General features: G+C 40.6%; 1 protein-coding gene across 1 annotated transcript; it reads left to right on the top strand.

The window, feature by feature from the left end:
• The first annotated feature begins 1 nt into the window (after position 1).
• Positions 2–8311, top strand: LOC148347942 (E3 ubiquitin-protein ligase TRIM16-like). Its single transcript, XM_088323251.1, has 4 exons — positions 2–2807; positions 5204–5266; positions 5342–5484; positions 7444–8311. The coding sequence occupies exons 1-4, from the start codon at positions 2759–2761 to the stop codon at positions 7858–7860; spliced, it is 672 nt and encodes a 223-aa protein (XP_088179377.1). The 5' UTR covers positions 2–2758; the 3' UTR covers positions 7861–8311.
• Positions 8312–15509: the final 7198 nt, after the last annotated feature.

The raw sequence follows: 15509 nt of genomic DNA, 5'->3' as shown, positions 1-15509 counted from the left end.
TCTCTTGTGCCTTTTGTCCGTGGCCCACGGTCCAAATATGGCCCGCCGCATCATTTTATGTGGCCCACGAGACGATGCTGGGAAAAGGACGAGGGAAAATGAGCTTCCTCCTATCAAACAATGACTCGCGGCTTCAAATATGTCCGATGGATGTCTCCAAAGCCACTCACAAACTATCATTTTTTTCACCCAGCCAACTTTGAGGAACCGCATCTTAATATTATTTTACGTACTATGAGGTACACGGGATTAGAAGGCGCACCCCCCCCCCCCCGGAAATAGACTTTTGTGATATCATTTTTTTATATATTGGGTATTGGTTCTCGCAGTAGACATGGACATTTTAAAAACCTGAGGAAATGAATTGAGAGAAATTGCATGCAAAATTCTGATGGTATGATGTTTTGAATTTACAGGCAATTCATCATTTTGGGCAGACTGAGGGAAACGGTATGCACTAGTACAGGCCTTTTCATCTAGTCTGACAAATGAAAATGCTCCAAGTATAAGGGCAATATAGAATAGCAAATATAGTACCACTACTAGCACACACATTTTTTGTTTTTTACAATAAATGCTAAATAATTTCAATCAGCCCTATTTAGTATTTTCTGTCCCACCGCCCTTGGAGGAAGAAAGGCTCTCACCCCCGTAAAAACAACTCCACTCAAGCATCTTATCAGCGTGATTTCTGTGTAATGTCATTCATTTAAAAACTCATTTGGCTTCATGCTGTCCGCTGCCAACACTTTTAACACAGCAACTACTCCGGTATTTCCTTGTCTACATATGCTTCATGAGAATGGATAAGTGTGAAGCACATTATTAAGTGCTTTGTAAGGTCTTCATTGACTTGAAAAGCACTATAAATGCAGACCATTTACCATTTATGTGCCAACTTTGTCCCTATTGTCCTTTTTGTGTGTGTACAGCAAAAATACTACTATGGGAAATAAATATTAGAAAACGACTAGAAGACAAAATATCAAATGCAGTGCTAAAAACATAGTTTGCTTTCGTTCCAAAAAGGAAAACACTATGAAGCGATAGCAGTAACGTAACATTACATCAGGAATACAGGGATCAGAATTTTCCGCGGATCCGCGGATTTCCGCTGTTTTTGAACCCCAAAGGCATTCCGACTTTTTCACTTTTTCTCTTGCGTAGCAAACAAATTCAAAATCCGACTGTCTCACTCTTTCCTTTATTGCTCTGGCGCACCCTGGCGGCCGTTAGAAAAATTGGCCGCATTGTTGCTCAAGCTCCGCCCTGTTTTATTCCTGGACCCTGGCTATTTCAGCTGAAAATGAAAATCTCCATTCTGATCCCTGGGAATACTACGGTAATATAACAAAAATACTATGCGAATATGATTAAAACACTACGAAAATACCTCTGCGGTAATATAATACAAAAATACTAATACAGCAATATTCTATCCGGAATACAACAAAATACTAAAATATCATGACAGAAATATGATCAAATCACAACCACGATAATACCACAAGGCAAGAATACTGCTACGAAGATGTTAGAACAAAATACTAATAAATAAATGCTACATTGAAGTACCACGGATATACGACTAAGGAAATACTACAAAAATTGAATAATACTACAAAATGACTACGTAAATGCTACTAAGGAAATACAACAAAAAATAAAACGACAATAATGCTACAGACATAATAAAAATATATTTTTTTTATTCAGCAACCTAATCTATTATTTTATTTGTGATTATTTCCAACCCAATTTATTGAGGGCAAATATAAGGAACATAACCTGAATATTTATTACTAGAAGGAAAAAAAACGGTAAAGGTGTCCAGGATGGGCCCTTTCCCCCACCGTGGCCCCCTAATGACTCCGAATAGTTGTCCACCCCGTATCCATCTGTATGCTGAGTGAAGGCTTGTGTCATTGTTGGCAGTAGATCCAGCTAAAGCTTCATCATTTCAAACAGTAGACATCCGGCCCCCTTCCAGACACCTTGATACCCTCTTGCTATTGCTCAATATGCATTTTCTCAATGTATTTCTGCCTTCTTGACTATATAAAAGGTGACACTTGCTTTGGATTACATCAGTTTTTTTTAGATATATATGTAAATATTTCAATTGATTTTACCAGTGTTTTTCAGTTTAGCTTTTTCTTCTTGTATTTAAAAGTCAATATGTATTTTAAATTGACATTTTGTTGTTTCACCCAGTTGCTTGAAGCTTCAAAGTTTTTATTATATTGAATTTATAACATTATTCTTGGTAATATAGTGATCAGAGGGACCCCCAAAAATCGAACTCTTCTTTTTTCCTTTTGTCTTGCTGTCTTGTTTGTATTTTTTTTTCTTGGTTTGTTTCACGTACTTTTTCAGCTTTTTTCTTTTGTTTTCTTCTTTCGTTCTTTTTTTCCCCCCTTTTTTTCCCCCTTTGGTCTTGCGGCAATCGTCCGGCAGTATCTGACGGATCGGCGGTGCGCTACAGAGCCTTTGGAAGGCTGCGGCCGTCCTCTGGGGTCATTTTTGAAAGCGTGCCACCTTGGAAAGGATGGCGGTGAAGCAGAGCCCGAGCTATTTTGGCCCCCCTGGCGCAACAGGGTGCCCCCGGGCATCCCCCCTTTCCGTTTCAAAAGAAAAAAGGGGAAAAGGCCGATCCGGTTGCACCTTTCCCGGTATCGGGGAGGATTCTCATCCGGCCTTATAGGTCTGCAGCGACGAGAGGGACTCATTCAGACAACAACACCTCACGGATATCCAGATGACCGCCACTCGCACAATCATGTCCACAAAACGCAGCTCAGATGATGGTGAGCATTTTCTTTGATTTTCTTTTTTCTTTCTCTGACTGTCTGTCTCTCTCTCTCCGTGTCTGTCTGTTTCTCTTTAATTCCTACTGTGTCTGTGTCTCCCTCGCTCTCTATCTATTTACCACTCTGTCTGCCTGCCAGTCTCTGTCTCTCTCTCCATCGCTCTCTATTTCTCACTGTCTCTGTCTGTGTCTCTTACCCTCTCTTTCTTTCTCCATTTCCCCTTCTGTCTGTCTCTGTTTATCTAATGTAATACTTTGGGAAATAGAGAAAACAAATACAATGGCTATATCAATGGTTAAAAAGAGGTACTCTGTCTTAAAAATAAAATAAAATTACTTTATCCCTCTTTCTACCTACCTGCCTACAATACATATAATATTGGCAGCTTTAGACAATAACTACCAGTAGCATCTTCAAACCAATTTATATGAAAGACAGGAATAATATTGGGGGTTCATGTAAGAATAACAGATAAAGTATACCCAGTGTTCTTCCCAAAAAATCCTGGCTAACTCTAATCACAGTATAAAAATGGCCTCAACGCGATGAAGCTGCAATGTGTTTGGTTCCCTTATCTGACAAGGAACTGCTATTGCGTCCTAGTCGGGTGAATGAAGGGAAGGTTGCAGTTCATGTGAGGCCGGGCATCACTTTGACAGCAAGAGAAATGTCAGCTATGGCATGCTTCTCGTGCTAAAAAGAAAACCCTGACCATTCACTTTGCCTTTTCTTTTGCCAACGTTGCCAAGGCCTTATATTGAATGCTTGAACAAGATATTGATCACATAGATTTTGCCTATGTCGGGATTTTGATATCATCAGGATGGTATGTTTTAGCCTCATCTCCAAAAACTGAAGAAACAAAAAAAAAACACTGACAACTTTTCTTAGCTCCTTATGTCATATTGTAAGAATGTTATCGCGAATGTCATCTTGTATAATATAGTCGCTTTCGCTGTCTGCTTAACACTTGCTCGGTGCCCAGAATAGTTGCGCTATTTTCTAACCTCACTCGAACCTTTTTGGCGTTAGCCGCGAAAAATAGTCACGGCATGTTGTAATCTCGTAAAATCGAACACCGGCAGACATAAAAATCAGATCTGATGTTGTTTACATGAGAGCCTCGTCTATGGCTCAGCTTCCTCCGTCTCACATCCTATCAAACCAAAGTGCTCTTCAGGCCAAGTTGATTGAACCCTCCTGATGTAGTAATAATCCATTTGATGTCAAAGAGCCTTTCAGGACACCCAAGGGTCGCAGAATATCAAATAACAATGAAACAAACAAACAATTCATATCAAAATAGAATCAAGTACTGTTACCGAAGGGGGGTGGTACGTGAGTCCGTTTTTTATAAATAGGCAAGTCGGAAGAGGTGGCTTTTTAGTACGCGTTTGAAGATGGACAGGGTGGCAGAATTCCGGAGGTCAGGCGGTAATGAATTCCAGAGCTGTGGGGGCAGAGCAGCTGAAAGCTCTTCTAATTTACTGAATACACCCCATGTCCTCTGGTTCAAAATGACCTATCGCCACGTAGCCGTCAAATACACAGATGAATTGAAATCACTAAATTTCATATTGCTTAATGAAACAACTTTTCCTTTTACCACAAAATGTTAGATTTAATTCTCCCTCTTCACCTGTATTTTCATAGCTACAGAAATTTGTGCGAAAATGTGTTTCTGGACGCATTTTTACAAGGTTCTTTTTTTTTTCCACAATGGTATTTCCACACAAATACCGTCGTCACTTTTTTTGTACGGCTTATTTATGAATGTGAATAAAAACAATTCCTCAATCTAGGAAAAGTCCTAAAATTGAAGTGAAGTTAAAAATATAAAAAAAGAACACATCCGTCAAAATGGCTGATTACAAGATATTGATTCCAAAAAAATGCAGAGCTGCAGCGGCGGTTTTGCAGCCCTCAAAAAAGGTATTTTGGCAAAAAAAATGTTGGAGTAGCTGCACTTCCGTGAAAGATTTTTGCAAGAGATGCGTTATTTGCATGATTTAGAAACATTTGTAGTTATCTCACAAAAACTGCTAACGATTGCGGAAAGCTTACCGGATGAGTCGAGGTCGGAGATGAAAATGGAAGGAGGTGTACGGATAGCCGAAAATATCAAAGACGGCGACCGTGATTGACAAAATGGCGAAGAAGCAAAAAAAGAATAGAATTCACAAGGTATATCAATATACATTTTTTCCCTGCAATATTATTACAGTACAGTTTCATTCCGCAACAACAACACCACAGAAAATCAAAATCGTAGGTATTTTCCAAGTTTTGTTTGCTTGTTTAAGACCCGCCCACTGGATACGTCACAAGGTTTACAAACGGACGAAGAGCTCTTTAGGTTTGGTGGATAATGTCCAATCACGTCTCTTCCCCAGAAAAGATCCCAGCCTACGAGCCAGGTATGCCTGAGCCGAAGACCAGAACTGACCTCGTTCAATGTAAGGGGCCTTTCTGTTTGAGAGGGTGTGTTCAAATTTGTTTTTCACCTTAAAAAAAACCCCTTTAACCGACAGATTGGATGAACCTTTCCTTCGACACCCGGACGGCCAACAAGATGTTGTGGGTAACCGACGGTGGCGCTAAGGTGTCTCGCCTGACCGATGACCTGACTTGCCCCGTCTTGGAAGGTCCCAAGAGATTTGAGTTCATGCCCCAGGTACTTGGCCGTGATGCCGAACGAAGCTCAGATTTCATTTGTTACTAAAAGCGGACCCAAAAGGCCGTTTCATAACAGTCCAGTCGCCAACTGGACCACCTTTGAAACGAGGCAGCAGAATTGTGATGAGCACTGACGTGCGGAGAGGTTCCTGTCTGCTGAGGCACAGTCACATTTTGAAAGAAATCAACCGACATCCTATTCATTTGAACGGGAGAGCAAGAAATCATCGAAAAAAAACGTTTGATTACCTGAACTTGCAAAGTTGCAAAACAACTCTTATTTTCTTTTTTTCCATAGCACGTGAGTCCCGTCTATTTGTGTCGAAACCGTTTTGATTCATGTGATGTTGAAAACATCACAGTAAAAAGCAGTGAGGTTCTTGTCTGGCAGGGCACAGTCAGATTTACAAGAGCAAGAAAGCAATAGATAGATACTCTATTCATCCCCGTAGGGAAATTCTCACATCCAGCAGTATCCTTTTGTTGTTTATGAACAGATCAACAGGATGGCCTCGGGGTGCTGTGATGTAGTTTAGCAACAGCGGCGTGGATGACGTCACACGCTCGGCCAAAAGTTGGATGCCCTGCAGCAGATGGAAATCTTTTTGCCCAGGGTGACACCACCTCGTGATCATGTAGATAGCGAGTCCACCGCCTCTCCGCTTCCCGCAGGCTTTTGCGTCTCTGTCCCTAACAGCGCTGAAGCCGGGTAGCTCCGGGTGGCTCCACGTTATCGTCAGGGATGCTAAACGTGAGCCACGTTTCCATTAAACACAGCAAACTGCACACTCCCTGTGCGCTTTGATGTTTTTCACCAGCACAGCCAGTTTGTTGGTCTTATTTGGTAGAGAATTCACATTTACCATGACTACGGACGGTACCAAAGACTTATAACACTGCTAGCCGCTTAGCTAGATCCGGCTCTGCATCCGCTAAAGGGCCCCCTCATCACGCCGGCACAAGAATTCTTCAGGGCAAGGAGTCGATTCCTCGAATCAACGCATTTTTCTGCTTTAAAAGCCATCACCATAGGATAGAAAGTCATCCAAAGTGTCGTTTGTCAAACGGGACGAAAAAAACTTCAAACAATAAATCGCAAAAAGAGTGAAATAACACGGAGCTGCTGGAAAGGCTGCCGCTCACTATCAGAGATAAACTCTAGGATAGAAAAAAAACTATTGTCCTACCTAAACTTGAAAACGAAGTTTATGCGCTGCTTCTTTTGAACGCAAGCATCAATGGGTTATTATGATAAAAAAACAAAACAAATGACTGGTAGGATTGATTTGCTTTTAGCCCGCTAATACCATCGCTGAGGTTTCCGCCAAATCGGATTCCCTGGTCTTACCAATTGTAGTCGCTCAAGACAGCAAAAAGTTTTATACTAATTGCGTCAAGAATTTTCTCAGGAGCAAAGTGCAGAAATGCTGATTAGTACAACAAACAGTGGTCTTTTATCCGGGCAGGGTTGGGAGCACAGAACGTCAGGTAGCGTGGGCCAAGATGCAGGAGAGAGGTCGGTGGGCCAGTTATCTCAATCAGCGACGGTGACGGGCCAAGAGCTCCGAGCGGTACTCGTGATCCGGAAGGCCAGGCAAGGGTCAGGTACTCTGGAATAACGAGCTGTTGAGCCAAGAGTGCTCGGGATGCAATATAAGGAACTAGCGCAGACCCATGGAGACGGTGTTTAAATAGTAAAGAGAAGGGGGTTGGTGAAGACGGGAAAACGCAACAAGTGACCGCAGGTTTGAGGAGGAAAAAGGATCCTGGAAAGTAAGCTTGAGAGTGATAGGAGAGAGTGATTGATTAAACGAGAAGCAACTTTGATGTTTTCATAATGACGGATGAAACGCCGCATGACCCGATTCCCTTGTCACCGGTTCTATGCGCATCGACAGTAAATGTGTAGATCTCCGGTTCGGTGGCTGCGACCTGACTTTGAATTTGGTTTCAAAAGGTTCTCTGCAAAGAAGGCATCGCGGGTCGCCGGGCTTACTACGAAGTTCAGTGTTCTGGCTGGGTCATGGTCGGGGTGGCCAGCGAAAGCGCCGGCAGAAGGAACAAAGATGGCTCCTGCGGCCTCGGCGATAATGAGGACTCTTGGTGTTTGGGGTGGAGCGGCCCCGGTTACCACGCCTGGCACGGCGGCCATATCTCCGAGATCCGGGACGTTCCCGAAACTTCGGTGTTGGGCGTTTACATGGACCATCCGGCCGGTATTCTCAACTTCTACGCCGTGGAGCAGGCCGACCGCGGCGCCCTCGGCCAGACGGTGACTCCCCTGCAGCAGCTTAAGACCACTTTTTATAATAAAATGATGCCCGGTGTGTGGTTGGGGACAAATTCCGAGTGCGTTATTCGAAGACTTGACTAAAACGGAGACGTTTTGCAATTTGCCATGAAAAAATCAACCAAATCTAATTGGGATCTTTTTTGACTTTTAAGCATTTTTTAAAAGCGACTTTGTGTATTATTTACCACCGGCTTGTGTACAAAACAAAAGAAGTCCTGTTAGGGCCTGGTGCTCCTCTGTCCACCAGGGGGCGCTGTGCTTGTTAGAACTGGGCACAGGTATGTCCAATATCCTCAGACCTGTCCCTAATTACACCAAGACTTCTGCTTGGACAGCACACTGCGTCGAAACGTTTGAATTTCCACCAAAATGCCATGTTTGTGTGTGTTTGGTTCCGGTTGCTGCTTATGATTTCCCTTTTCAGTTTCTGTCTCTGTTTCTGGCTTGGACTTTTTCAGGTTTGGACGTGTCATTGTATGATAACCTTGTTTGCCACTTTACCTTCCTGTGCTATTAAATACCTCCGCCTCCAGTTTCTGCCTCCTCCACATGGGTCCATCAGGAGCCTGTAGATGGTAGAAAATGCTGCAGCCAGGCTTTTATCTAAGACAAGAAAGTTTGCGGCATTGGCTCAGGAGGTAGAGCGCTCGTCTTGTGATAAACAAAATGCAGGTTTGAATCTCAACTCCTCCGTGTTATGGACATCCGGGAATATAAAAAGATCAAAATCAATAGAAGTACATATTTCAACATACTAACCCCTTATGTCTTTTTTTCAGCATTTTCGACATACTAACCCCCTATGTCGTTTTTCGGCATACTAGTCAAGTCAAATTTATTGATGACGCCCTTAATCACAAAAATGTCTGAAAGGACTGCACAGAATAACAATGACCTGATCTTAAAGCAACATGCGGGCAAGGAACAACTCAAAACCTCAGCGTGAGGAAAAAGAGAAACCTTGAGAAGGGACCTCACAAGTGGTCATCCCCCTTTCAGGATGATCAGGGTGAATTACATTCAGCATTACAGTACACGAATATAGTAAACACTAGGTAACATGTTGAAATTTTTTCTGGAAAGTGCATGACAGCAGCCCGCCTGTAAACTAGTCCAGAAAGTCTATGACGGCCACGACGCAGCTTCCCATCTCTGCCAGCTGGTCCATGCAAGCGTTCACATGCTTCAGTTCAGACGCCGGTCCGCTGACTCATCTCAAATCGTCCTTCTCCTTCGTATCATCACCACCAGGCAGGCGGTTGGAAAAAGACAGGACAATACAGAATATGAGGTGGGCATCAATCATAGGCTTTGGAATAGAAGTGTGTCTTAAGCTTTCTTCCATCTTCGTAACATTGCTAAAATTCGCCCTATACTGTCTCAGTCGGATGCAGAGATTATAATTCACGCGTTTGTTACCTCCCGTCTCGATGACTGTAATGCACTACACTCTGGTCTTCCGATGACCAGACTCAAGAGTCTTCAGCTGGTTCAAAATGCCGCAGCCAGGCTTTTAACTAGGACAAAAAAGTCCGATCACATCACCCCAATTTTGGCTAACCTGCATTGGCTCCCTGTTAGCCTAAGATGTGATTTCAAGGTTCTCTTATTATACAAAATCATACATGGACTTTCCTTCCTCATGTCTTTCGAATCTGATTTCCCCCTATGTTCCGGCCCGAAGCCTTCGTTCTGAGAGCGCCGGTCTTATGGTGATCCCAAGAGCCAAGAAGTGTTCCGCAGGTTCGAGAGCGTTCTCCATCCGGGCAACCGGTGTTGTGGAATGCTCTTCCCCCTGAGATCCGATCTGCAACCTCGGTGGAAATGTTTCAATCTAAACTTAAACTCACTTCTACTCTATAGCATATGAATAACCTAAACTTCTCATGTGTAATAACCTGTGAAGCCCTTTGAGACTCTTTGTGATTAAGAGCTATACAAAAAAAAAATGACTTGACTTTTAAAAACTTCCATTGAGGTTGCAGATCTTATCTCTGGAGGCAGGGCATTCCATAGCACCGGGGCCCGGATGGAGAACGCTCTCAAGCCTGCAGACTTCTTGGCTCTCTGAGTCACAAGTAGACCGGCATTTTCCGAGCGCAGACTCCGTACAGGAACATAAGGGGAAATTAAATCAGATAAGAGAGTGCGAGTCCATGCAAACATTTATATGTTAAAAAGAGAACCTTAAAGTCACATCTTAAGTGGACTGGGAGCCAGTGCAAGTTGGCCAATACAGGATTAATATGCTCAAACATTTTGGTCTTAGTCAAAAGTCTAGCTGCTTCATTCTGAACCAGCTGCAAACTTTTAATGCTAGCTATCGGTAGACCAGAAAGCAATACATTACAGTAATCGAGCCAAGAAGTAATAAACGCATGAATTAAAACCTCTGCATCTGATTGGGACATCACCGAACGAATCTTCGCAATATTACGGAGGTGGTAGAAAGCTATTCTAGTCATATTTTTCACGTGTGACTGAAACGACAGATTAGGACCAAATATAACACTTAGATTTTTGAGTCACTATGGGTGATATTACATTTGTCTTGGTTCAGGGTAGCGTTTGAAAACAACTCAGGACAGTGAGTTGGACCACTGTATAATCAACATTTCAGTTTCATTCTGGGTTAAGGGCGCAAAACATGAAGTGACATCAATGTTTGAATCTCAGTAAAGCAAGCCTCCTTCTACACTTCTACAACTTAACTGTCCAGTTGTGTCCAATGGCACATACAATTGAGTGTCATGTGCGAAGCAATGGAAAATAATATACTTGCGGATAATGTCACCAAGCGGCATCATTAAAATACTAAAAAGAAGGGGGCCACGTACAGAGCCCTGTGGAATACCACAGGGGACATTAAATTGTTTAAAGGTCAGATTGCCATGGTTAACACATTGCATCCTGTCTGACAGGCAAGACCTAAACCACGAGAGGACAGTAACGCCTTATGTCTTGTTTCCGACATTTTCGACATACTCACTCCTTACGTATTTTTCGACATACTAACCACTTTGGGTTTTTTTCAACATTTTCGACACACTACCCCCCCTTACGTATTTTTCGACATACTAACCACTTTGTTTTTTTTTCAACATTTTCGACACACTACCCCCCCTTACGTTTTTTTTTTCGACATTTTCGACACTACCCCCCTTACGTTTTTTTCAACACTTTTGACACACCACCCCCCCTTACGTATTTTTCGACATTTTCGACACACTACCCCCCTTACGTATTTTTAGACATTTTCGACATACTAACCACTTAGGTTTTTTTTTTCAACGTTCTCGACACACTACCCCCCCTTACGTATTTTTCCACATTTTCGACACACTACCCCCCCCTTACGGTTTTTTTCAACATTTTTGACACACTACCCCCCCCTTACGTATTTTTCGACATTTTCGACATACTAACCACTTAGGTTTTTTTTCAACATTTTCGACACACTACCCCCCCTTGCGTTTTTTTTTCGACATTTTCGACACTACCCCCCTTACGTTTTTTTCAACACTTTTGACACACCACCCCCCCTTACGTATTTTTCGACATTTTCGACACACTACCCCCCTTACGTATTTTTCGACATACTAACCACTTAGGTTTTTTTTCAACATTTTCGACACACTACCCCCCCTTACGTATTTTTCGACATACTAACCACTTTGTTTTTTTTTCAACATTTTCGACACACTACCCCCCCTTACGTTTTTTTTTCGACATTTTCGACACTACCCCCCTTACGTTTTTTTCAACACTTTTGACACACCACCCCCCCTTACGTATTTTTCAACGTTCTCGACACACTACCCCCCCTTACGTATTTTTCCACATTTTCGACACACTGCCCCCCCCTTACGGTTTTTTTCAACATTTTTGACACACTACCCCCCCCTTACGTATTTTTCGACATTTTCGACATACTAACCACTTAGGTTTTTTTTCAACGTTCTCGACACACTACCCCCCCTTACGGTTTTATCGACATTTTCGACACACTGCCACCCATACGTATTTTTTGACATTTTCGACATACTAACCACTTAGGTTTTTTTTTCAACATTTTCGACACTACCCCCCCTTACGTATTTTTTCCATATTTTCAACAAACTAACCACTTACTGTTTTTTTCAATATTTTTGACACACTACCCCCCCTTACGTATTTTTCCACATTTTCGACATACTAAACACTTACCTTTTTTTTCAATATTTTCGACACTACCCCCCCTTACGCATTTTTCGAGAATTTAGACATACTAAACACTTACGTTTTTTTTCAATATTTTCGACACTACCCCCCCTTACGTATTTTTCGAGAATTTCGACATACTAAACACTTACCTTTTTTTCAATATTTCCGACACTACCCCCCCTTACGTATTTTTTCCATATTTTCAACAAACTAACCACTTACTGTTTTTTTCAATATTTTCGACACTACCCCCCCTTACGTACTTTTCGAGAATTTCGACATACTAAACATTTACCTATTTTTCAATATTTTTGACACACTACCCCCCCTTACGTATTTTTTGACATTTTCGACATACTAAACACTTACCTATTTTCCAATATTTTCGACACACTACCCCCCCTTACGTATTTTTCGAGAATTTCGACATACTAAACATTTACCTATTTTTCAATATTTTTGACACTACCCCCCCTTACGTACTTTTCGAGAATTTCGACATACTAAACACTTACCTTTTTTTTCAATATTTTCGACACACTACCCCCCCTTACGTATTTTTCCACATTTTCGACATACTAAACACTTACGTTTTTTTTCAATATTTTCGACACTACCCCCCCCTTACGTAATTTCGAGAATTTCGACATACTAAACACTTACCTATTTTTCAATATTTTCGACACTACCCCCCCCCTTACGTATTTTTCGAGAATTTCGACATACTAAACGCTTACCTATTTTTCAATATTTTTGACACACTACCCCCCCTTACGTATTTTTTCCATATTTTCAACCAACTAACCACTTACTGTTTTTTTCAATATTTTTGACACTACCCCCCCTTACGTATTTTTCGAGAATTTCGACATACTAAACACTTACCTATTTTTCAATATTTTTGACACTACCCCCCCTTACGTATTATTCGAGAATTTCGACATACTAAACGCTTACCTTTTTTTCAATATTTCCGACACTACCCCCCCTTACGTATTTTATCGAGAATTTCGACATACTAAACACTTACCTTTTTTTCAATATTTTCGACACTACCCCCCCTTACGTATTTATCGAGATTTTCGACATACTAAACACTTACGTTTTTTTCATTTTTCAATATTTTTGACACACTACCCCCCCCTTACGTATTTTTCCACATTTTCGATATACTAAACACTTACCTATTTTTCAATATTTTCGACACTACCCCCCCTTACGTATTTTCGAGAATTTGGACATACTAAACACTTACCTTTTTTTTCAATATTTTCGACACTACCCCCCCTTACGTATTTTTCCACATTTTCGACATACTAAACACTTACCTTTTTTTTCAATATTTTCGACACTACCCCCCCTTACGTATTTTCGAGAATTTCGACATACTAAACACTTACGTTTTTTTCAATATTTTTGACACTTTACCCCCCCTTACGTATTTTTCGACATTTTCGACATACTAAACACTTACCTTTTTTTTCAATATTTTCGACACTACCCCCCTTACGTATTTTTCCACATTTTCGATATACTAAACACTTACCTATTTTTCAATATTTTCGACACTACCCCCCCTTACGTATTTTCGAGAATTTGGACATACTAAACACTTACCTTTTTTTTCAATATTTTCGACACTACCCCCCCTTACGTATTTTTCCACATTTTCGACATACTAAACACTTACCTTTTTTTTCAATATTTTCGACACTACCCCCCCTTACGTATTTTCGAGAATTTCGACATACTAAACACTTACGTTTTTTTCAATATTTTTGACACTTTACCCCCCCTTACGTATTTTTCGACATTTTCGACATACTAAACACTTACCTTTTTTTTCAATATTTTCGACACTACCCCCCTTACTTTTTCGAGAATTTCGACATACTAAACACTTACCTATTTTTCAATATTTTTGACACACTACCCCCCCTTACGTATTTTTCGAGAATTTCGACATACTAAACACTTACCTATTTTTCAATATTTTCGACACTACCCCCCCCTTACGTATTTTTCGAGAATTTCGACATACTAAACACTTACCTATTTTTCAATATTTTTGACACACTACCCCCCCTTACGTATTTTTCGACATTTTTGACATACTAAACACTTACCTATTTTTCAATATTTTCGACACTACCCCCCCTTACGTATTTTTCGAGAATTTCGACATACTAAACACTTACCTATTTTTCAATATTTTTGACACACTACCCCCCCTTACGTATTTTTCCACATTTTCGACATACTAAACACTTACGTTTTTTTCAATATTTTCGACACTACCCCCCCTTACGTATTTTTCGAGAATTTCGACATACTAAACACTTACCTATTTTTCAATATATTCGACACTACCCCCCCCTTACGTATTTTTCGAGAATTTCGACATACTAAACACTTACCTATTTTTCAATATATTCGACACTACCCCCCCTTACGTATTTTTCGAGAATTTCGACATACTAAACACTTACCTATTTTTCAATATTTTCGACACTACCCCCCTTACGTATTTTTCGATAATTTCGACATACTAAACACTTACGTTTTTTTTCAATATTTTCGACACTACCCCCCCTTACGTACTATTCGAGAATTTCGACATACTAAACACTTACCTATTTTTCAATATATTCGACACTACCCCCCCTTACGTATTTTTCGAGAATTTCGACATACTAAACACTTACCTATTTTTCAATATATTCGACACTACCCCCCCTTACGTATTTTTCGAGAATTTCGACATACTAAACACTTACCTATTTTTCAATATATTCGACACTACCCCCCCTTACGTATTTTTCGAGAATTTCGACATACTAAACACTTACCTATTTTTCAATATTTTCGACACTACCCCCCCTTACGTATTTTTCGAGAATTTCGACATACTAAACACTTACCTATTTTTCAATATTTTTGACACACTACCCCCCCTTCCGTATTTTTCGACATTTTTGACATACTAAACACTTACCTATTTTTCAATATTTTCGACACTACCCCCCCTTACGTATTTTTCGAGAATTTCGACATACTAAACACTTACCTATTTTTCAATATTTTTGACACACTACCCCCCCTTACGTATTTTTCGAGAATTTCGACATACTAAACACTTACCTATTTTTCAATATATTCGACACTACCCCCCCTTACGTATTTTTCGAGAATTTCGACATACTAAACACTTACCTATTTTTCAATATATTCGACACTACCCCCCCTTACGTATTTTTCGAGAATTTCGACATACTAAACACTTACCTTTTTTTTCAATATTTTCGACACTACCCACCCTTACTTTTTCGAGAATTTCGACATACTAAACACTTACCTATTTTTCAATATTTTTGACACCATACCCCCCCTTGCGTATTTTTCGACATTTTTGACATACTAAACACTTACCTTTTTTTTCATTATTTTCGACACTACCCCCCCCTTACGTATTTTTCGAGAATTTCGACATACTAAACACTTACGTTTTTTTTCAATATTTTCGACAC

This window comes from Urocampus carinirostris, chromosome 19 (assembly GCF_059441175.1).
Source record: "Urocampus carinirostris isolate Australia breed hairy pipefish chromosome 19, RoL_Ucar_1.0, whole genome shotgun sequence".
In the NCBI taxonomy this organism is placed as follows: domain Eukaryota; kingdom Metazoa; phylum Chordata; class Actinopteri; order Syngnathiformes; family Syngnathidae; genus Urocampus; species Urocampus carinirostris.
This window is presented reverse-complemented; position numbering and strand designations above follow the sequence as displayed.